This window comes from Hemicordylus capensis, chromosome 6, assembly GCF_027244095.1.
Source record: "Hemicordylus capensis ecotype Gifberg chromosome 6, rHemCap1.1.pri, whole genome shotgun sequence".
NCBI classification, from domain to species: Eukaryota; Metazoa; Chordata; class Lepidosauria; order Squamata; family Cordylidae; genus Hemicordylus; species Hemicordylus capensis.
In genome coordinates, this window is record NC_069662.1 from 9,147,900 (window position 1) to 9,167,724 (window position 19,825).

Consider the following 19,825-nt stretch of genomic DNA (forward strand, 5'->3'; position numbering starts at 1 on the left):
GGAGTTTGAAGCAGTCCACCATTACATGGCAAGCCTTCTACCACCTGAAAAAGTGTGGGTTGCTTTCCCAGTAATTGGTGTGTTTGTACACATCACAGGAGTTGAGAAGATCAAAACTGACAGTCCAGCCCACACTGCTACTGCGGCACATCTCAAGAAGAAAACAGCTATGTAGACAAATTTGTTATAGGGCTGATGTGTCTATACATAAAACCACTTAAGAGCAACTCACCCATCCTCAGGGTATCCCATGTTAGACTAGACAAATGCTAACAACAAAGTGGCACTTTCAAGTCAATTTGTAATTTTCTTTCTTCTATATGAATGAGGCTTAAATATACATAGGATTTTGTCTGAAAATAAGCACTACTGAAACACATAGAATTAGGTTATAAATCTCTGGATTCACACAAGTTTAGCGTTGTTTTTAGAATGAAATGTAAAATAGAATGCTCATTTAAGTTCAACAGCTTTGTGAACTTAATGAACTTTTAAATTAAAAAACTTAAGTTAACAGAATCAATATGAATAATATATTTGTAAAATATTCAGAATGTAAGTAGTCGGGAAACGAAGCTTATTAAAAAATAACAAAACAGAAAAATTAGCAGAGGATGGTTTCGATCCATCGACCTCTGGGTTATGGGCCCAGCACGCTTCCGCTGCGCCACTCTGCTTCGCAGGATTTTTGCCACATTACAGTAATAAGAAAGCTGACGTCTGCACTCCGTGATTCCAGCACTCAATCATGAGCTTACTAAGCAGGTCAGGGAAAAAACCTCAAGCTTGAACTTTTGACTGGATAGAAATACTAGTGCTCACTTAGGTCCGCTTGTTTGTCTGTCAGTTTCTACAAGCACTTGGCTCATAAGACATAAGTTTAGTCAGGAAGAACTCAGAATACGCCCGTGTATTAGGATACCTTGATTGACCGATACCTTAGTATTGCATTGACTTCGATTTCTAAGGCATTTTTAAGCGCCGAGCACAATTCCACCGTTTGACAAAGCCTCGCTTAAGTGAATGTGCCGGCTCTTCTAGTTTTATCCTGAAGATCCACAGAAAAATAAGCTATTAGTTCCGAACCCCTATACAGGAGAATTACACACATATAGCACAATCCACCGGAGAACTAACAAGTTTACCGTGGCAAGTTATGATACTTTAAGCAAGTGATTTTTTTAAGATTAAAAAAAAAAAATAGTGACACCTCTTTTTAGAATATGTGGGTGGTCCTAAAAAGGACCTTTGTTTGTACGATTAGAAGTTGAAGAGCTGCTCAACCACCGAACCCATACAGAGTCCGGCCCTGGCGCTTCAAGGCATACACCACGTCCATGGCGGTCACAGTCTTCCTCTTGGCGTGCTCGGTGTAAGTCACGGCATCACGGATGACGTTTTCCAGGAAGACTTTGAGCACTCCGCGGGTTTCCTCGTAGATGAGGCCAGAAATGCGCTTCACTCCTCCACGGCGCGCAAGACGGCGGATCGCAGGCTTGGTAATGCCCTGGATGTTATCACGAAGCACTTTGCGGTGCCTCTTTGCACCTCCTTTCCCTAGACCTTTTCCTCCTTTGCCGCGTCCAGACATCTTCACTTTCAAACAAAACCGACAATTGTACCTTTTTCGCAGAGCTGGTGCATTATATATAGCAAGGTGGACGACCAGAAAGAAAACTACAAGAAGAAACTCCCCCCGCCCCACCCTCTGCCGCATAGCCTGAAGGAAGAAATAATAGCTATCCAATCATAGGAGAGCAGATTATTTCAAACGAGCCAGTCGGCACTCTTCCCCTTCGTTAGAATTAAATTGATTGTTGGCGCCTGCTTAGCCACTTCCTTGTTGCTTAGACATCGTGATGTATCAAATTTCTATGTCGTTCTGTTTAAAGTGGTACACTAGCAAAACTACTAAGAATACATAATACTAAAGATATTTTTAAAACTTTAAAACAGAGCTATTTTGTACATACCTACAATCTTGGGCTATTACAGAATATACAGTAATTATACGTTTGCACTAGAAAGTGCAACCTGATCTCTCAAATGTTGGGGTTTTCAGAAGGGTCTTTCTTACAGGACATAAAGGACAGAACAATTTTTTGGAGGAGAAAACTTAAATTGAGCTGTTGCTTGGTATTTATTGGGGATTTCCTCCTTTCACTGCTCACTTTAAACTCCTTTATGTATTCCATGCAAAGCAAAAATGTGGTTTCGTTTGTATATCTGTGATTATGCACATGGTTTGTTTGTTTTTTAGTCTAAATTTCAAATCTATATAAATGTATATGAATCTAAATGTATAGTTTGTGGGAATTATAGATAGTTCTTAACAATGTGCAGAAAAAAATGCTCTGCACAGTTAATTGAATTCTTAGGTTGCCAGCTTGAATTCCTTCTATGCCTGTACATACGTGGAAATTTTTCACCTGGTCATGAAGTTCAGAACTTCAGAATTGATAATGAAGACATTGAAATGGATAGCTTCTGCCTTTTAGGATCGACCATCAACAGTAAAGGATCCAGCAATCAAGAAATAACCGCAGACTAGCACTTGGTAGGGTTCCAAAGAAGGCCTTGGAAAGGATATTTAGATGCCGTGACGTGTCTATACCTACAAAGATTAGAATCATTCAGACAATGGTTTTTCCCGTGACACACACTATGGATGTGAAAGCTGGACTTTGAAGAATCAAGATAGAAAAAGCATTGATGCTTTTGAACTTTGGTGCTGGAGAAGACTTTTGTGGAGACCATGGTCAGCCAGGAAAACCAACAAATGGATCCTAGAATCAATCCAGAATTTTCACTCAAGGCACAAACGACCACACGCAGACTATCATACTTTGGACACATTATGCGCAAACCCAGCTCCCTTGAGAAGTCCATAATGCTGGGAAAAGCTGAAGGAAAGAGAAGAAGAGGATGACCAGCAGCAAGGTGGATGGACTCGATCACAACAGCAATTAATGCACTACTGAGAGACCTTAAAGGCCAAGTTGAAGACAGATCATCCTGGAGAGAATCTATCTACGTGGTTGCTAATAGTTGACACTGACTTGATGGCATTGAATGAATCAATCAGTCATGGCATTTGTAAAAGTATTAGAGTCCTTTCGGGGCGGCCGGGGTGGAGGCTGGCAGTGCTTCAGCCTTTTCATGTGAACAGTGGATAAGTTGTCCAATGTAAACCAGGGGTGGCCAACTGGTAATTTAAAGTAAATTATTTTGGTCCTTAAAAGTGGCACTGAATTTTAATCAAAGCATGGTGACTTCTCCCACCTTAGGAGTGAAACTGTGGACAAAGAAAGATTTTGCTATATATCTGCTTTGTGCGTAACAGGTACATCAGATGTAAAATATGCATATATGTATGTGTAATGCTAGACCTGAGCACACATGCGCCATAATTAAGATGCCTTTTGTTGATAAATGGCACTGACATTTTTTCCACGTGATTTCTATAATTATTAAAGGTCTACAAAAGTCAGATACAATGTTCCACCTTTACTGAATTCATTCATGAACAGAGGTGCATCTAGGTAATTTTGGAGCCAGGACTTGAAGGCCTTTGCCCCCCCCCCAATGCAAATTAAGCATCATCATGCTCGCTGGGCAACTACACAACCTGAGACAGACTAAAGAGGATTGGGGGTGGGGGCAGGGGCTGTGAAGGTCCTGGACTTTGGCCCTGAGGTCCAGGGGTCAAAGTGCCTCTGTTCATGAAATATGAATGAATAAAATAATCTACTCTGCTTCCATAAACACACTCCTGACCTTTGGACAGCTGTACAATTTAGAAAAGTACCTGAGAACACAAAAATTTACCAGTCCTGGTTTAAAAATTGTATTGTATTGAAAAGGGACAGTCAAAAATGTTCTTAAACAATTTTGAGAAAACCAATGCCTCTCTTAAAGCTGGTCATATCTCTATTGAAACACTGAGCTACATCTTTTTAAAAAGAATCCAAAGAAAGTTAGTCATTACTGTCTTATTACTAAGTCTTAGTAAGTTTGTCTGACTAAGTCTTGAAATTAACAGTACTTTTAAGTTAGTCAAATTCATCTCAATGATGGCATTGGTACTTAATCAGGTTCCACTTTTTTGGATACAATTTCTTTAAAAAACAACCTGACAGTACTATGTCTACAATAATTAGACTGATTCTGCTGCCTGTGTTGCTTTTTTGTGATTGCTACAGCAACAGCAATTTAAAACGTTCATGTGAGGGAGAAGTATAATGGAGTCTTTAAACCTCTCAAAGAAATTATTGCAGTCTATAAGAACATTGGTGTCTTCAGTTTCAGATGCTGAAACTGTTCAGTGAACAGCTACCTCAGTTTAACAATCTCTTAATTCAATTCCAGTTTGCTTGTGCACAAGTATTGAGGCCTCCAGCAAAGAAGCAAATCAAACTTATGAAATGTGCACCACAAATCTGTCAATAGAAATTAAACAAATGACCAGCAACCACAAAAAGGTAAATAAGTCAGCTAGATATAGGTGGGTGCAAATTCAGATATTCTATCGTCCCTGAGTGGGGAAATAAGATCAAGTAATGAGGGAACAGATCTGTAAAAGAATTCACCTGTGCACAAACATATTAAGGCATTGAATAAATCCAAGCACTCTGAATGTAACCATGTGTATAGCTAGTTTGCAATTAACTGCAAGAGTTTATACAGACCTCTTGCATTTGAGAGATAGAAAAACATTTACTAAGCAGGTTTCATTAATATATAAGCAGTGACTGCTAGAGCATTTTACACAAAGAAACCATTCAGATCTTCCACTTTTACACATTTCAACTCCTGGTTTTTACAGCCCAGGCTTGTCCAAGGACTATGGTCCTTTCATAAGCTTATGTTGCATGACAACATGCTTCTGAGGTCATCTTAAAAGTTGTATTACCTCACTTCACCTTATGCACATAAGCACATCAATAACATTGGAGTGTACTTTATCCCAAAGAGCCTTTTAAAGCATTTGGGTACCACCCCGATAAAAATCTGGGAAGGAGGTTTGGCTAAGAATGAATAAATATTAAGGTTAAGGTACCATTGCACAAAAATATTGTATTAATAAATTACCCAGAAGGACTGCACCATAAACAGGAGATAGAGATGGTCCAGTAGGCTTATGAGATCACCCAGCATTCTGTGTATGTGTCTGTCCCCCCCACTATCAACTTAGTAATGCCTGGATCAATATGGACCAATTCAGGTACAGTTGTAGGGACACACAGACACCTCAATGGCATCATTTGTGATGTCATCCACCCCAGTTCAAGATGGCAGATGCATGAATGTTTGAGGCACAGGAGGGCTAACTTGTGGCTCACCTTACCAATTTGAAACAAATTTGGTACAGTTTTAGTGAGTGACACACAGGAGCACCTCATGGTGTGGTTTGTGATGGCATCACCCACCCTAAATCAAGATGGTGGGCAGGTGAACATTTGAGGTGCAATTGGGCTAACTTGTGAACCGCCTAACCAATTTGTACTGAATTTGCCACAGGTGTAGGGACACATAGGGATACCTCAAGGGTGTGGTTTCTATTGAAGTTATCCACCCTGATTCAAAATGGCAGACGTGTGAACATTTGAGGTGCAAGTGGGAACCAACTTGAACCAAATTTGGTAGTTGTAGGGACACCTCAAACACACAGTTTGTGATGCCATCCATCCCAGTTCAAGATGGCAGACACATGAACATTTGAGCCACTAATGGGCTAACAAGTAACTTGTAAACTGATTAGGGAGGAGAGCTGGTCTTGTGGGAGTAAGCATGACTTGTCCCCTTAGCCAAGCAGGGTCTACCCTGGTTGCATATGAAAGGGAGACTTGATGTGAGAACACTGTAAGATATTCCCCTCAGGGGATGGAGCCACTCTGGGAAGAGCAGAAGGTTCCCAGTTCCCTGCTGGCAGCATCTCCAAGCTAGGGCTGAGAGAGATTCCTCCCTGCAACCTTGGAGAAGCTGCTGCCAGTCTGTATAGACAATACTGAGCTAGATAGACCAATGGTCTGACTCAGTATATGGCAGCTTCCTATGTTCCTTCCTATGTTCCTAACCGATTTGGACCAAATTTATTCCAATTGCAGGGATAGTGAAAAGTAGGCAGATTAATTCTTACCAGAACTTGTTTCAGATTAGTTTCAGTTACCAATTCTAAACTTTCTAAGCAAATAAGTTTTTTTAAAAGAAACTAACATATATTTACTGCAAAACAGAGCTAGAAAATGGACTCAATTTGTAGGAGACCAGAGAAATTGGTTGAACATTTAATTCAGTTTAAAACCTTGCTTACTGGAAGTTGTTATGCTTACAAGTGTGTTTGAGCTAATTTGTATTGCTAGAAAATATAGGGCTTTTAATTTTGTTTATCCAAGCTATTTTTGTGGTAACTTTGCTTATAGAATTGCATCTTAAGTATTTGTGGGATGGCTTAATATGGAATTTGCTTGTCTAAATAAAACAAGAGGACTGTAGTTCACTGAATGATATAGCATAGATACTTCAGACTATTCACTTAAAACCTTGTTTGTTTAGCCCTTGGAATGCTCTATTATAATGAACCAAAATGGTTAATCTAGAATTTTCTAAATACCTGTTGTATAGGGCAAATACCATATTTACCCCAGTAGAAGACAAACCTGAATTTAAGGTGATCCCCATAAAAAAAAATAGAATAGACTAAGCACTAATTATTATACCTGTATTTAGCCAAAAGTAACAACAATCTTAGTTGAAGATAACCTCCTAAGTTTTTAACAAGGAACCTGAAAAAGTCACTAGTCTTAGGTTCAGGTAGATACAATATTTTGTAACACCTACCTTCAAAGAACCAAAATAAAAACCCATTTAAAAGTATATTTGTTTTTATGTTGTTCTAAGCATACAAAGAAGAAAAAAGCAGATGCTAACATATTTTTAAGCCAGTTTGGCATTTACTTCTAACTTGAGAAACAGTAAAGTAAGACAGCACTTTTATTATAGCCATTTACCTTTAAAAGAATAAGAATTTTACATGCATAGGAGTTACAATATAAAACGCTTAAGTGTTTCAAGCAATCTAGCTCTTTTACAGAAAAAGTGGGTGGCTCTTAAAAGAGCCTTTGAGTTTTGAACTGTCTTCTCGGAAAAAGATTTATTTGGAGCTGGTGTACTTGGTGACCGCCTTGGTGCCTTCAGACACAGCGTGCTTGGCCAACTCTCCCGGCAGCAAGAGGCGCACGGCCGTCTGGATCTCCCGAGAAGTGATGGTGGAGCGCTTGTTGTAGTGGGCCAGGCGGGAGGCCTCGGCGGCGATGCGCTCGAAGATGTCGTTGACGAAGGAGTTCATGATGCTCATGGCCTTGGAGGAGATGCCGGTGTCGGGGTGGACCTGCTTCAGCACTTTGTAGACGTAGATGGAGTAGCTCTCCTTCCTGCTCTTCTTGCGCTTCTTATCCCCCTTCTTCTGGGTCTTGGTGATGGCCTTCTTCGACCCCTTCTTGGGAACAGGCGCTGATTTCGCTGGTTCAGGCATCCTGAAACTTCAATCTCAAATTAGATGAACCAACTCGAAAGCAACAATGCTAAGGCATTCGCGGGTACTTGCCTTTATTTGCCTCATATGCAAATGACCGCTCAAGACATCATCTTGCTATTGGCTCGTTTAAGCACCTACACGAAACAAAGAAGAGCGACTCTCCCCTTGTTCAGCAAACATTGGCTGGCCGAAACCATCCAATCATCACAATGGGTGACGTCAGATCCTCGCATTGTCATTGGGCACAATTAGAAACCGCCATCTCATTGGACGCCCTGGGCGCGTTCAATTTGTAACCAATCAGAATGGCGAAACTGAATCTCAGGGAGGAAATAAAAGGGCCAGCATCCTTTTTTCTAAAGCCATCCTCTTCTAGTCTTTTAGCAGAGAAATTGTAAGAGTTTTTCTGCTGTAGTCATGTCTGGGCGTGGAAAGCAAGGAGGCAAGGCTCGGGCTAAGGCCAAGACTCGTTCATCCCGTGCTGGGCTGCAGTTCCCGGTGGGTCGTGTGCACCGTCTGCTGAGAAAAGGCAACTATGCCGAGCGTGTCGGAGCTGGCGCGCCCGTCTACCTGGCTGCGGTGCTCGAATACTTGACCGCTGAGATCCTGGAGTTGGCTGGCAACGCCGCCCGGGACAACAAGAAGACCAGGATCATCCCTCGCCACTTGCAGCTGGCCATCCGCAACGACGAGGAGTTGAACAAGCTGCTGGGCAAAGTCACCATCGCCCAAGGAGGAGTCCTGCCCAACATCCAGGCAGTGCTGTTGCCCAAGAAGACCGAGAGCCACAAAGCGAAGGCCAAGTAAACCTCGTGTCCGAGAACTTCACGACGCTTTAAGAACCCAAAGGCTCTTTTAAGAGCCACCCACACCTTCGGAAAAGGGCTAATCACGTAACTTATACGAAGTTTCACATGTGCTAATTACTCAGTTGTGTTTAAAATACACGTCCGTAGTCCTCGGATCTCCTGCCCGTGGATGCCTGAACTCTTCCTAGAAAACTAAAGGGGCAGAAAGGAGTGAGACAATACTAAACCCTAAGCATATAAAAACAGCTTTATACTATACTGTACTAACACTAAGCATATAAATACGGCCGCTTGGCTCCCTTAAGAACATAAAGTGCGATGGCGCCCATACGTTATACACAACTCTTTGGAAGAAAATTCCGGCATAAGCGAGCAGCTACCGGGCACATCACTGTAACACAAATGCAACACTATCTCGCAGCAAAATTTTCTGTAACAGTGTAGCGGCACTTGCTATACAACACATTGAAATTGATATACTAGCTGGAATGCACTGAAGGTAGCCTTATATCTGACGAAGGGGCAGAAACCGGCCGTACAGCACGGCCGAAATAGCTCAGTTGGGAGAGCGTTAGACTGAAGATCTAAAGGTCCCTGGTTCGATCCCGGGTTTCGGCAGGACTTTTTTCTTCAATTTAACAGAGTTGGTTTTTTTAATTCCCTGCATGTCGTTCTGTTCAAACTATTTCCTTAAGCCTTTGGAAATTTAACACCAATTTAAAAAATAAACAGTGTTCCTGTGCATGAAAAACAAGTCTGTAGACAAAATGGGCATGAACATTACGGTTTATTGGATATTCTAGGGCTACAGGTTTCTCAACCATTCATAGGAAGCTAATCCGATGAAGAGCAGAAGAGCAACATAATTATTTGTGTGTGTGTGTGTGTGTGTGTGTGTGTGTGTGTGTGTGGATGACCTACTTCTGCAGAAATCTGCATTGCACACCCTTACTGTCTGTTATGTGAGTAATTCTACACTAGCTAGAAGGTACATTTAAGTAGCATCACCAACCTGAAGCATCTCTCTATCTCACACTAATTCTTATACCCATGTCTGGATTTGACCCTCATAACTTCTCCCACTCTTGTTCCAGGTCAGTTTTCTTCTCTTGTGCTCCTTTATCTCATGTAATGCAGCAGGTATTGCTATCAATCAGTTAAAAGAAATACTGTCTGAAACATTTGGCTCAGCTGCTTCCAACATACTGAAATAGGTGAGGGTCTGCTGCTCTAACCTTAGGTCCAGAGAGGTGGGGGGAAGAGAGAGCTGGTCTGGAAGAGGAGAGCTGGTCTTGTGGTAGCAAGTATGACTTCAAGCATGACTTGTCCCCTTAGCTAAGCAGAGTCTGCCCTGGTACATATGAATGGGAGACTAGAAGCGTGAGCACTGTAAGATATTCCCCTCAGGGGATGGAGCCACTCTGAAGAGCAGAAGGTTCCAAGTTCTGCTCCCTGGGAAGAGCAGAAGGTTCCAAGTTCCCTCCCTGGCATCTCCAAAATAGGGCTGAAAGAGACTCCTGCCTGCAACCTTGGAGAAGCCGCTGCCAGTCTGTGAAGACAATACTGAGCTAGATGGACCAATGGTCTGACTCAGTGTATGGCAGCTTCCTATGTTCCTATGTATCTCAGGCTGGGGGAACCTCAGGTTCTGCATTATGTGTGAATCTGTACTTTGTCTCTCTCTCACACTCCAGCTTCCCTCTGATTAACATGGGACACACTCCACTGAGCAGTTTTCTGCAGTAAGCATCATTGCTTCACAATGTTTCACAGAGCACAGAGCTCTCCTTCAGCTCTGGTTCATTTAATTAATGCAATAGTATAGTGGTTATCAAGGTCCTGGGTTCAAGTGCCAGTGGAAGCAGAAATTTTTTCCAACTGGCCGATTAGCTCAATTGGTTAGAATGTGGTGCTAATATAACGCCAAGGTATGATCTCCCATATGGGGGTCAAGTTAAGTTTTATGGATGGTTTGTAGAAGGCTGGGAAAGATTGCTGCCTGAAAACTTTCAGAGCTGCCAGCAGACACTACTGAGCTAGTAGTCCAAGGGTCTGGCTCTGTAGAAGACAGTTTCCTATATTTCTAATTTGGTTAGAATTATAGATCAGGAAAACATTCCAGTGGTGACTGGTTTCTTATAGGTCAGATCTCTCTGCTACCCCTAATTTAGCATGGAAAATCCACTGCCTCAAGTACTGTATGTACTGACACATTTTGCCTCAGGTAAGGTCCATGACAGGGGTGCCTGGGAATGGGAGGTCTGGTTTGGTTTGAATCAAACCAGATTCTAACTGAACTGGGCCCAGTTTGCTTCTGTGCACATTAAGCTGGGCCCCAATTGAGCTCGAGGCCAAGCCAGTTCTTGAATCGGGTGCGGGGGGCAGGTGCTTGATTTTTTTTTTTTAAAAAAAGAAAACTACTACCGGGTCCGGCAGTAGTGGTGGGGTCTACAATGGTTCCCACTCCCCCTGCCACCTTCCCTCCAGTCTTTTTCAGGACCTTTCAGCCCTCTCTCTGCTCGCAGTGGCATTTCTGAAGGCTGCTATGCATGCACACTGGCCATTTGCATACCTGAATCACAAGCTGGGCACACAAATGCCCAGTGTGCGTGCACAGCACGCGGCAGCCTTCAAAATAGCCACCTCGAGCAGGGAAAGGGCCAAAAAGGCCAGAAAAAACCTGGGGGGCTGGGGGGGGAGTGTGAGCTGTTGGAAACACACACCCCAGAGGCCTCTGGACTCAGTGTTACGTTATCTATCTATCTATCTATCTATCTATCTATCTATCTATAGATAAAGTTTTAGAACCCTTGAGCTGGCTGCGGGATGGCGGGGGGCGGGGTACGGCTCATGCTCAAGCCAACCCGAACTGGACCCAGTTTGGCTCCAGGGCAAGCCATCGAACAGGCTCAGTTCAATGGTGAACCGTCTTGATAGCGAACAGGCTTGAGCTTGAGCCAGTTTTCACATGCAGGGAGAGAATCACCAAGTAAGTCTAGCACAGACACTTTGAATTTCAGGAGAGGAAACTTCTCCCAAATGAGGAGTATGGTGAAAAGAAAGCTGAAAGGGAAAATCAGGAGAATCACTTCACTCTAGAGTGATTGGAGTTTACTAAAAACCACAATACTAGAAGCCCAGTTAGATTGTATACCCAAAGGGAGGAAAGGTACCACTAAATCCAGGAGGATGCCAGCATGGCTCACAGGTACAGTCAAGGAAGCCATAAAAGGGAAGAAGACTTCCTTCCAAAATTGGAAGGCCTGTCCAAATGAAGAGAACAAAAAGGAACACAAACTCTGGCAAAAGAAATGCAAGGTGACAATAAGGGAGGCGAAAAGAGAGTTTGAGGAACATTTAGCTAAAAGCATCAAGGGGAATAACAAAAACTTCTTTAAATACATCAGATGCAGGGAACCTGCCAAGGAGGTGGTTGGACCATTGGACAATGAGGGAGTGAAAGGGATGATTAAGGAGTATATAGAGGCTGCAGAACTTACAGAGAAGCTAAATGAGGTCTTTGCATCAATCTTCATGGCAGAGGATACTGAGCATATACCTGTTCCTGAACCAGGCTTTTCGGGGATGGAGGCTAAAGAACTGAGTCAGATAGCAGTGACAAGAGATGATGTTCTAAACTGTCTGTAAAAACTGAAAACTAGCAAATCACCAGGGCTGGATGGCATCCATCCAAGAGTCCTCAAAGAACTCAAATGTGAAATTGCCGACCTCCCTGCTAAAATATATAACTTATCCCAGCAATCAGGCTCTGTACTGGAGGACTGGAAAGTAGCAAATGTAACACCAATTTTCAAAAAGGAATCCAGGAGCGAACTGGGAAATTACAGGCTGGTTAGCTTAACGTCCGTTCCAGGCAAATTGATGGAAAGCTATCTTCAAGGATAAAATTGTAAAGCACATAGAAGAACAGGCCCTGCTGGGACAGAACTGGCATGGCTTCTGGAAAGGTAAATCTTGCCTCACAAACCTTTTGTAGTTCTTTGAGAGTGTCAACAAGTGTGTGGATAAGGGTGATCCAGTTGACATAGTATACCTGGACTTCCAAAAAGCTTTCAACAAATTTCCTCATCAAAGACTCCTGAGAAAACTTAGCAGTCATGGGATAAGGGGACAAGTACATGTGTGGATTGCTAACCGGTTGAAGGAAGGGGAAAGAGAGGGTAGGTATAAATTGAGAGTTTTCACAATGGAGAGAAGTAAGAAGTGGGGTCGCCAGGGATCTGTATCAGTGCTGGTGCTTTTTAATTTATTCATAAATGATATAGAAGTAGGGGTAAGCAGCAAGGTGGCCAAATTTGCAGATGACACCAAACTCTTCTGGGTAGTGAAATCCAAAAAAGATTGTGAGGAGCTCCAATGGGATCTCTCCAAACTGGGTGAGTGGGTGACAAAATGGCAAATGCGGTTCAGTGTTGGCAAGTGTAAAGTGATGCACATTCCGGTGAAAAATCCCAACTTCAAGTATACGTTGATGGGAACTGAGCTGTTGGTGACTGACCAGGAGAGGGATCTTGGGGTTGTGGTGGACAGCTCATTGAAAGTGTCGACTCAATGTGTGGCAGCTGTGAAAAAAGGCCAATTCCATGCTAGGGATCATTAAGAAGGGGATTGAAAATAAAATGGCTAATATTATAATGCCCTTATACAAAATGATGGTGCGACCACACTTGGAGTACTGCGTACAATTCTGGTCACCACATCTTAAAAAGGACATTGTAGAACTGGAAAAGGTGCAGAAGAATGCAACCAAGATGATCAGGGGCCTAGAGCACCTTTCTTATGAGGCAAGACCTACTACAGGCCTTTTAGTCACACAGCTTAAAGTTGGTTCACATATACCATCTCTACCCAAATAGAAGATGACTCTGAATGTAAGACAAGCTCCTTTAAAAATAGCAATTAAATACAAGTTATACCTGTATATACCCCAAAGGAAGAGGGCTCTGCATTTAAGATAATTCCCTCACTAACAGCAAAGAACTTGGGGAGAAATTAGTCTTGGTTCTTGATGGTTCATTACTTTGTGTGAAGCCCTAACCAATAAATTAGTGGTGGCTTTTCCAAAGAAACAAGTTCTTCAACTGCGTGTCATTACTGAGAAGTCCCTGTCCCTGGTACGCACTGACTGAATCCAAATAAGTGACAGACTAAAGAGCAGGGTTCATGATGCTTGTTTTAGGGATTGTATTGGTCATAAAAACATGGGAACATATGGGCCATACTGCCCATATTCCATGCCTCTCATCTAGCAAACAAATAAACAACTCTTCCATATAGGGTATTTAGGGTTTATTCGCCTCCTTACCGCACCCCCCCCCAAGAAGGAGGAGTCGCGTGGGGAAAATTGTACAGTGATACAAGCACATCATCATACAGAATGCACCATAGAAGTGGTAGGGGTAGCAGTGAAAAGTGCTGATTAACCCAAACCAGCATCTTAGCAGTGACCTTCAGAACCAGCTGCAATTTCTGGATAATCATTACATCAAACCCTACTGCGAGCACATTACAGTATTTCAGAATTCATGCAACCATTTATTATGCAGCTATTTCTTGGGTGGTGTGCAGAGGGAAATATGGTGGTGGGAGTCAGGCGGGCTGTTACAGAGGGAAATGGTCGCGCCAACTGTGGCCTATTCCTTTTTCTGGCTCTTCTCCTAATCCTGCAGCTCCAAGGAGTTCTGGGGACACTCCCTCAAGGATTAGGGTTCTGCTGCTGAATGCCAGGTCAGCAGATGCAAAAAAACCCCATCTCTCATTCATGATTTAATTGTAGATAAGCATGCTGACCTGGTCTGTGTGACTGAGACCTGGTTGGACGAGCTCAGTGGTGTAGGTCTCTCCCAGCTCTGCCCTCCAGGTTTCCTGATCCCACAGCAGCCTCACCTTGAGGGTCAGGGAGGGGTGGTTGTGGTCATCTATCGTGAGTCCATTCCCCTCCCCAGATACCCAGTTAGGCAATATCAGAATTTTGAGTGTTTGCCCCTGAGGCCTACAAGATAGGTAGGAATTCTGTTGGTGTACCAACCACCCCACTGCATCTCAATCTCTTTGCCTGTGCTGGTGGGGGTGGTCTTAGAGGTGGTGGTGGGTGATCCTAGGCTTATTGTCTTGGGGGACTTCATGTCCACCCCCAGGCCTGCCTAGTAGAAGTGGCTCAGGACTTCATAGCCAGCATAACAACCATGGGTTGTTAATATTGGGTCCTGCTCATGTGGCAGGACATACGCTGGATCTGGTGTTTGCCAACCAGGAACTGAATGATCTGCAAGTGGGGGAGTTTGATATTTGACTCCTTTGACAAGGGCAGATCATCATCTGGTGGGGTTTACTGTGACTACTTTGACCAACCCCTGCAGGGGTGGTGGGACAATTAGAATGGCCCACCTTCGAAGGCTTATGGATCTGTTCAGTTTCCAGACAGCCCCTGGGGAGTTTCCAGTGTCCAGAACTGGTGCCTCTGGCCCTGGTTAATCTCTGGAATGTGGAGACAGCCTGGGCTATTGACGTGGTTGCTCCTAAATGCCTTCTCCAGCTTGGTGGAGCCCGTTCTGCTCCTTGGTTCTCCATGGAGCTTAAGGCAATGAAACAACTTGGATGATGGCTAGAGCGATGCTGGATGAAGACCCATAATGAATATGACTGAACATGGGCTAGAGCCCATTTTAGGGATGACTCGGTCTTGGTGGGGACTGTAAAGAAACATTTTTTCTCTACTGCCCAGTGCAGAGCTGTTTCATGTGGCAAAGTCAGTGCTTCACACAGAGTAATGAACTATTAAGAACCATCAGCAGCCAGCTGTGACCAGTTTTCTTGTCACTTTGCAGAGAATGTCACTCACTTTTGTGCCGATTTGGACTCCAGGATTTTGGCTGTTCCGGGAAACATGCCTCAGCAACCATCTGGTCCAATTGTGATGGATTCTTTTCAGTTAGTGCAACACGAGGAAGTGGACAAGATCCTAGGCAGTGTGAGGGCAACATAATGCATTCTGGACCCTTGCCCTTCATGGCTAGTAAAATCTGCCAGGGAAGGTATAGGGAGGTGGTTGGAGCCAATTATTAATGCTTCACTAAGGGAGGGCAAGATGCCATCGAGCCTTAACCAGGTGGTGGTAAAACCACTATTTTAAAAGCCCTCCCTTGATTCCACCAACTTTGATAACTATCTACCTGTTTCAAATTTCCTTTTTTTAAAGCAAGGCAATAGAGCGTGTAGTGTCTGTACAGCTGCAAAGGGTCTTGGATGATAAGGATGATCTAAACCAGGGGTTTCAAACTCAAATTGGGTGGTGGGCTGGATTTGGTTCCAATGCACCTCTGGGGGGCCACACATAGTCTTGTGCAGTCTTCTCGCATCCGTCTCGTGCCACCTTCTGCCTCCTTCCTCTTCCACCACCCTCTTTCTCTTCCTTTCTTCCTTTCTTCTTCCCTCTCCTCTCTTCCTCATTCCCTCACCCTGCCATTTAAATTGGCTGAATGCACTACTTTTTACACCAGGATGAATTTTTTGTTTGATTGTTTTTTTAGAATACACATTGCTTGTTTATTTTGTGTGATTTCCAGGTTTTCAACTACTCTTTCTGTTTTATTTCCAATAGTTCAGCAGACCTGAGAAAATTATTTTTACCTCCAAATAATACTTTATGCTTTGTAGCATTACATTTCATTCAATTACTGTTACTCCAGCTGAGAACATAATTTAGGTCCATATGATCTTTAGATCCTTTCTGATCTAGTTTTGTGATAGTTTGGTACTCTGGACATTTGATCGACAAGCTCTGACTTCCCTCCCCAAATTTGCTGATGAAAATATTGAACAAAAATAAGTTCCAAAGCGGATCTCTAAGAAACTCACTAGTTTTCTCCCATTGGTGCCCTTTTAGAATTGGTCTTTGTCAGCTTTCCCCTTTAGCCAAGCTGGTTTCCTTCTTCCACTTTAACTACCAGACCTCAGTGGCTGGAGGAAGGGAAGAAATCAGCTTGGCTGAGCCCCTCTGCTAGAGCAACAGCTGTCCTGCAAGCACCCACCATGCCAACCAGACAGTTTCAGAACTCAACCGAGGTGGCGGAGAGTTAACACTCCAGCCAAATGGCTGGCTGCTTCTGGCCACCGCCATGTTTCTTTTCCCCGCCATTCACACATTCAAGAAATCACTTGACGATGCAGTCATTTAGCAATGGGCGTGCTTGTGTGAATGCACCTGTAAAGAAGATTACATACATCCCAGAGCCTATTGGAAAGAATGGCTTGCTCTTCCCAGTAGTGGTTGTGAACATCACAAAATGGTAGCAGAGAGCAGATTTCTCTTTAAAAGCAAAGAAATTGGACAACCAATCAATCAATAAAATAAAAATAATACACAAGTAAAATAAAATAAACCAGAGTGTGTGTAAATGAGTTTAGACCTCCTTCTTGCATTTCCCATTGCATCTGATGTACCACAATAAATCATACTGGCGGTCCACGGTTTGCAGTCAAGGCTCTTCTTGGTGCTTCATGCCAGTAGCCACTTGAAATCATTTCTAGGCCAAGAACTTTGGAGTCCAAAGTTCCAGGAGAACTTGATACTCCTTTAAAAAACAACAACACACCAGTCTTTCCATTCTGAATTAGCAATTAACATTCCATGATAAAAACACAAGTGTTCCATGAAAAACTAAAAAGGAAAAGGAAAGGAAAGGAAATTAAAGCAATTTACAGTGCTCTTTTACATTCTGTCAGTTGCTATGCATAGAAAGCGAAGACCCAAGATTCAGCACTGCAAAGACTGCTGTCAAATCGGAGAAGTCAGCCTGTACTGTTTTCATAGAACTAGGTGTTATATAAAGGACACAATCTGCATACACTTCTTTTAGCTTTTGAGTAAAATAAATGTGCTTGGGTGGGCTCGAATCAACATTTTTTCAGATAATAGCTGAGCATATTAGCTGATCCTGCCACAGACTGACAACAGCTCAGAGCTGCTTTCCTGATCAGACATCTGTAATCATATAGTATTTTGGTTCTTGCTACATATACGTTATTTTTAAGGTTTGGGACGAGAGTTGTGTGGTCGACAGTTAATTTCAGTCAAAATCCCTGACCTTCCTCTCATCCGTTCAAAAATTTAATAATGAGGCTGTTTTTCCCATTGTTCCTGAGCTATTAGATACACTCTGGTGGGCTGCATAATTCCAGAAATTATTTTTCAAAAGATGCCCTCTACAAAAATAAATAAGTGTGCATTTCGTTTCCGGGGTGGGGGGAATCCTTGCAAGCCATCTTCACCTCTTACTTCTGCCTGCACTCTGTTCCCGCTGCCCCTGAATTTATTTTCCAACAGCAAAAGAAAAATAAAGTTCCGTGGGAAAAATCGGGCTCGTCCGGGATTTGAACCCGGGACCTCTCGCACCCGAAGCGAGAATCATACCCCTAGACCAACGAGCCAGCTTGGAAAATGCTCCTCGTCATGGACTTATCACAATTGCACCATGCACAGGAATTATTGCATGTGCATTTCCTTCTACTGCTCAGTAGCGTGCTTGCTTCCCTAATTGCCTTTTCGGCCCTCCGGGTGTTTCGGTCGTCCTGTTGCTCAGCCCGCGCGCAGAAGACTTTAAAAACCAGAGCCTTCAAAAAAAGAGATGCTTCTTCTTTCCCGTGAACTGTACCTGGCTGAATCTGGCGCGTGGAGTGGAGTGGAGTGGGGCTGGAGTGGGTGAGAAGGAGGGTCGGCGGAGAAGCCAAGGCAAGCAGCTAGAAAAACCCCTGACTTTCCGAGGTTAAGATGCTGGAGGTCGTTGCCGGAAGTACCTCCTCATGATCACGATGTAGAAATGCAAATACACATATAGGCTCAAATAAAGCACCGATTTGTTGTGGAGGTATCCAAACTGATGTTGAGGAATCCAGGGGTATAGCTCCTTCTAGCTTCTCCTCCTCCTTAGTATAGTCAGTGATGAGTATGCGCCCGCTCCCCCCACCCAGCCCCCGTACGCGGGAGGGAGACCCGGGATAGGAAGGTTGCATTTCTTTTTAAGAAGCTATTTTTGTAACTGCACATTTGGATCATAACCCATCTCTGTATATTTTGTCTCTTTGGCCAAATATGTATTTGTTTGGTTGCTCTTATGGATGTGTTTATGCTCATGTCAGCTTATGGAGCTACAGGACACGAACCTTTCAAAATGTGAAAGGAATGGGACTCTTCGAACCTTTCAAAATATGAAAAGTCTCTGCCCACAAGACTCGTACAGAGAGCAGACTCTGGGGGCGGGAGGGGATAGACCTTTTAAAAATGCACCCCCATCTCTCTCTCTCGCTCACACACACACACGCGCGCGCCGTGATTACTGACGAATGTGTGAACAGATTCAGTTCAAAAGCATTAGTGTGAAAATTGGACCCGAGGTGGTTGACTGATAACAGTTCACATTCACGCGAATGTTACCAAGTTACAGATGCGTATTGTGTGAACTGGCTTTAGAGGCACGTTTCATACGGTACATGGCCGCCTACCGCATGTCCCCAAGGTTTTACTCCTTATTCATGGGCAAAAGACCTGAGGTTACTAGAACAAACAGCAGAGAGCTCCCCTCTCAGGAGAAATCCGGCTCCTCAGTGGAGTATCCAAAACGTTGAAGTGGATAAGCATATCATCTGGGACCTATTTGGAGGAGAATACCCTAAAATCTCAGGTTCCACCGAGATTTGAACTCGGATCGCTGGATTCAGAGTCCAGAGTGCTAACCATTACACCATGGAACCGTAGCTACACAAGTGTTTTGTTGTGCTTTCTAAAAACCTAACGGAATTTTCAAGAAATACTGTTTAAAAACTTTATATCCAGTATTATTTCACCCTTCTGATAAAACACACAATAAATAAATTACAATGAGTTTTTGCATCTGCCAACTAACAGATATGCTTCCCCTAAGTGTATACTATATTTCATATGAAAAGAATACTGTATCTTAAGTATCTTAAAGAAGTGAGGGGGAGGGAAGCTAAAAAAAAGGCACCACTGGGATTCGAACCCAGGATCTCCTGTTTACTAGACAGGCGCTTTGACCAACTAAGCCATGGCGCCCCCACAGAACAGATTCTTTTAGACCATGGTAACAATTCTAACTTTCTAAACAGAAATAATGCTAGTATTGTATTGCAATGCTTTCCACCTGGTCAGGCATCAGCTGCATAGTAGACCATAATCCCCAGTCGTGAATATATACTCAGAAGCGTCCCACTGCAGTCAACACCACATTGGCTTTTATCCTTCCACTGTGCCACTGATTGCACCTGTGAATGCAGGGAGATGGCACCACGAGTATTTTAGCATCTCACCTCTCATTTCAGGTCTTCCTTGGCACTGAAATGCACCTGATTGGCAGACTCTAGAGATTCCCAATTTGTGGTGGTGGATTTGTGTTTGTGTGTGTGTGTGTGTGTGTGTGTGTGTGTGTGTGTCAGATAAGAA

At 43.3% G+C, this 19,825-nt stretch overlaps 3 protein-coding genes and 5 non-coding genes across 8 annotated transcripts; 2 read left to right on the top strand and 6 right to left on the bottom strand.

Moving 5' to 3' along the window:
- Positions 1–605: 605 nt before the first annotated feature.
- On the bottom strand, positions 606–677 carry TRNAM-CAU (transfer RNA methionine (anticodon CAU)). The gene has a single exon. It is a non-coding gene; the product is annotated as a tRNA-Met (tRNA).
- A 551-nt stretch (positions 678–1,228) lies between these two features.
- Positions 1,229–1,633, bottom strand: LOC128331873 (histone H4). Its single transcript, XM_053265839.1, has one exon. It carries the CDS (start codon positions 1,589–1,591, stop codon positions 1,280–1,282), a length of 312 nt encoding a protein of 103 aa, XP_053121814.1. The 5' UTR covers positions 1,592–1,633; the 3' UTR covers positions 1,229–1,279.
- A 5,468-nt stretch (positions 1,634–7,101) lies between these two features.
- LOC128331870 (histone H2B 1/2/3/4/6-like) lies at positions 7,102–7,676 on the bottom strand. Its single transcript, XM_053265836.1, has one exon. The coding sequence runs from the start codon at positions 7,532–7,534 to the stop codon at positions 7,154–7,156; it is 381 nt and encodes a 126-aa protein (XP_053121811.1). The 5' UTR covers positions 7,535–7,676; the 3' UTR covers positions 7,102–7,153.
- Positions 7,677–7,887: 211 nt separating this feature from the next.
- On the top strand, positions 7,888–8,404 carry LOC128331865 (histone H2A-IV). The gene has a single exon (XM_053265830.1). It carries the CDS (start codon positions 7,955–7,957, stop codon positions 8,342–8,344), a length of 390 nt encoding a protein of 129 aa, XP_053121805.1. The 5' UTR covers positions 7,888–7,954; the 3' UTR covers positions 8,345–8,404.
- Positions 8,405–8,891: 487 nt separating this feature from the next.
- On the top strand, positions 8,892–8,964 carry TRNAF-GAA (transfer RNA phenylalanine (anticodon GAA)). Its single transcript has one exon. It is a non-coding gene; the product is annotated as a tRNA-Phe (tRNA).
- Positions 8,965–17,724: 8,760 nt separating this feature from the next.
- On the bottom strand, positions 17,725–17,796 carry TRNAP-CGG (transfer RNA proline (anticodon CGG)). The gene has a single exon. It is a non-coding gene; the product is annotated as a tRNA-Pro (tRNA).
- A 1,248-nt stretch (positions 17,797–19,044) lies between these two features.
- TRNAQ-CUG (transfer RNA glutamine (anticodon CUG)) lies at positions 19,045–19,116 on the bottom strand. The gene has a single exon. It is a non-coding gene; the product is annotated as a tRNA-Gln (tRNA).
- A 248-nt stretch (positions 19,117–19,364) lies between these two features.
- Positions 19,365–19,438, bottom strand: TRNAT-AGU (transfer RNA threonine (anticodon AGU)). The gene has a single exon. It is a non-coding gene; the product is annotated as a tRNA-Thr (tRNA).
- Positions 19,439–19,825: the final 387 nt, after the last annotated feature.

Bases quoted from the DNA above. Each gene is read 5' to 3' on its own strand.
- LOC128331873 (XM_053265839.1), bottom strand. From the start codon at position 1,591: ATGTCTGGACGCGGCAAAGGAGGAAAAGGTCTAGGGAAAGGAGGTGCA.
- LOC128331870 (XM_053265836.1), bottom strand. From the start codon at position 7,534: ATGCCTGAACCAGCGAAATCAGCGCCTGTTCCCAAGAAGGGGTCGAAG.
- LOC128331865 (XM_053265830.1), top strand. From the start codon at position 7,955: ATGTCTGGGCGTGGAAAGCAAGGAGGCAAGGCTCGGGCTAAGGCCAAG.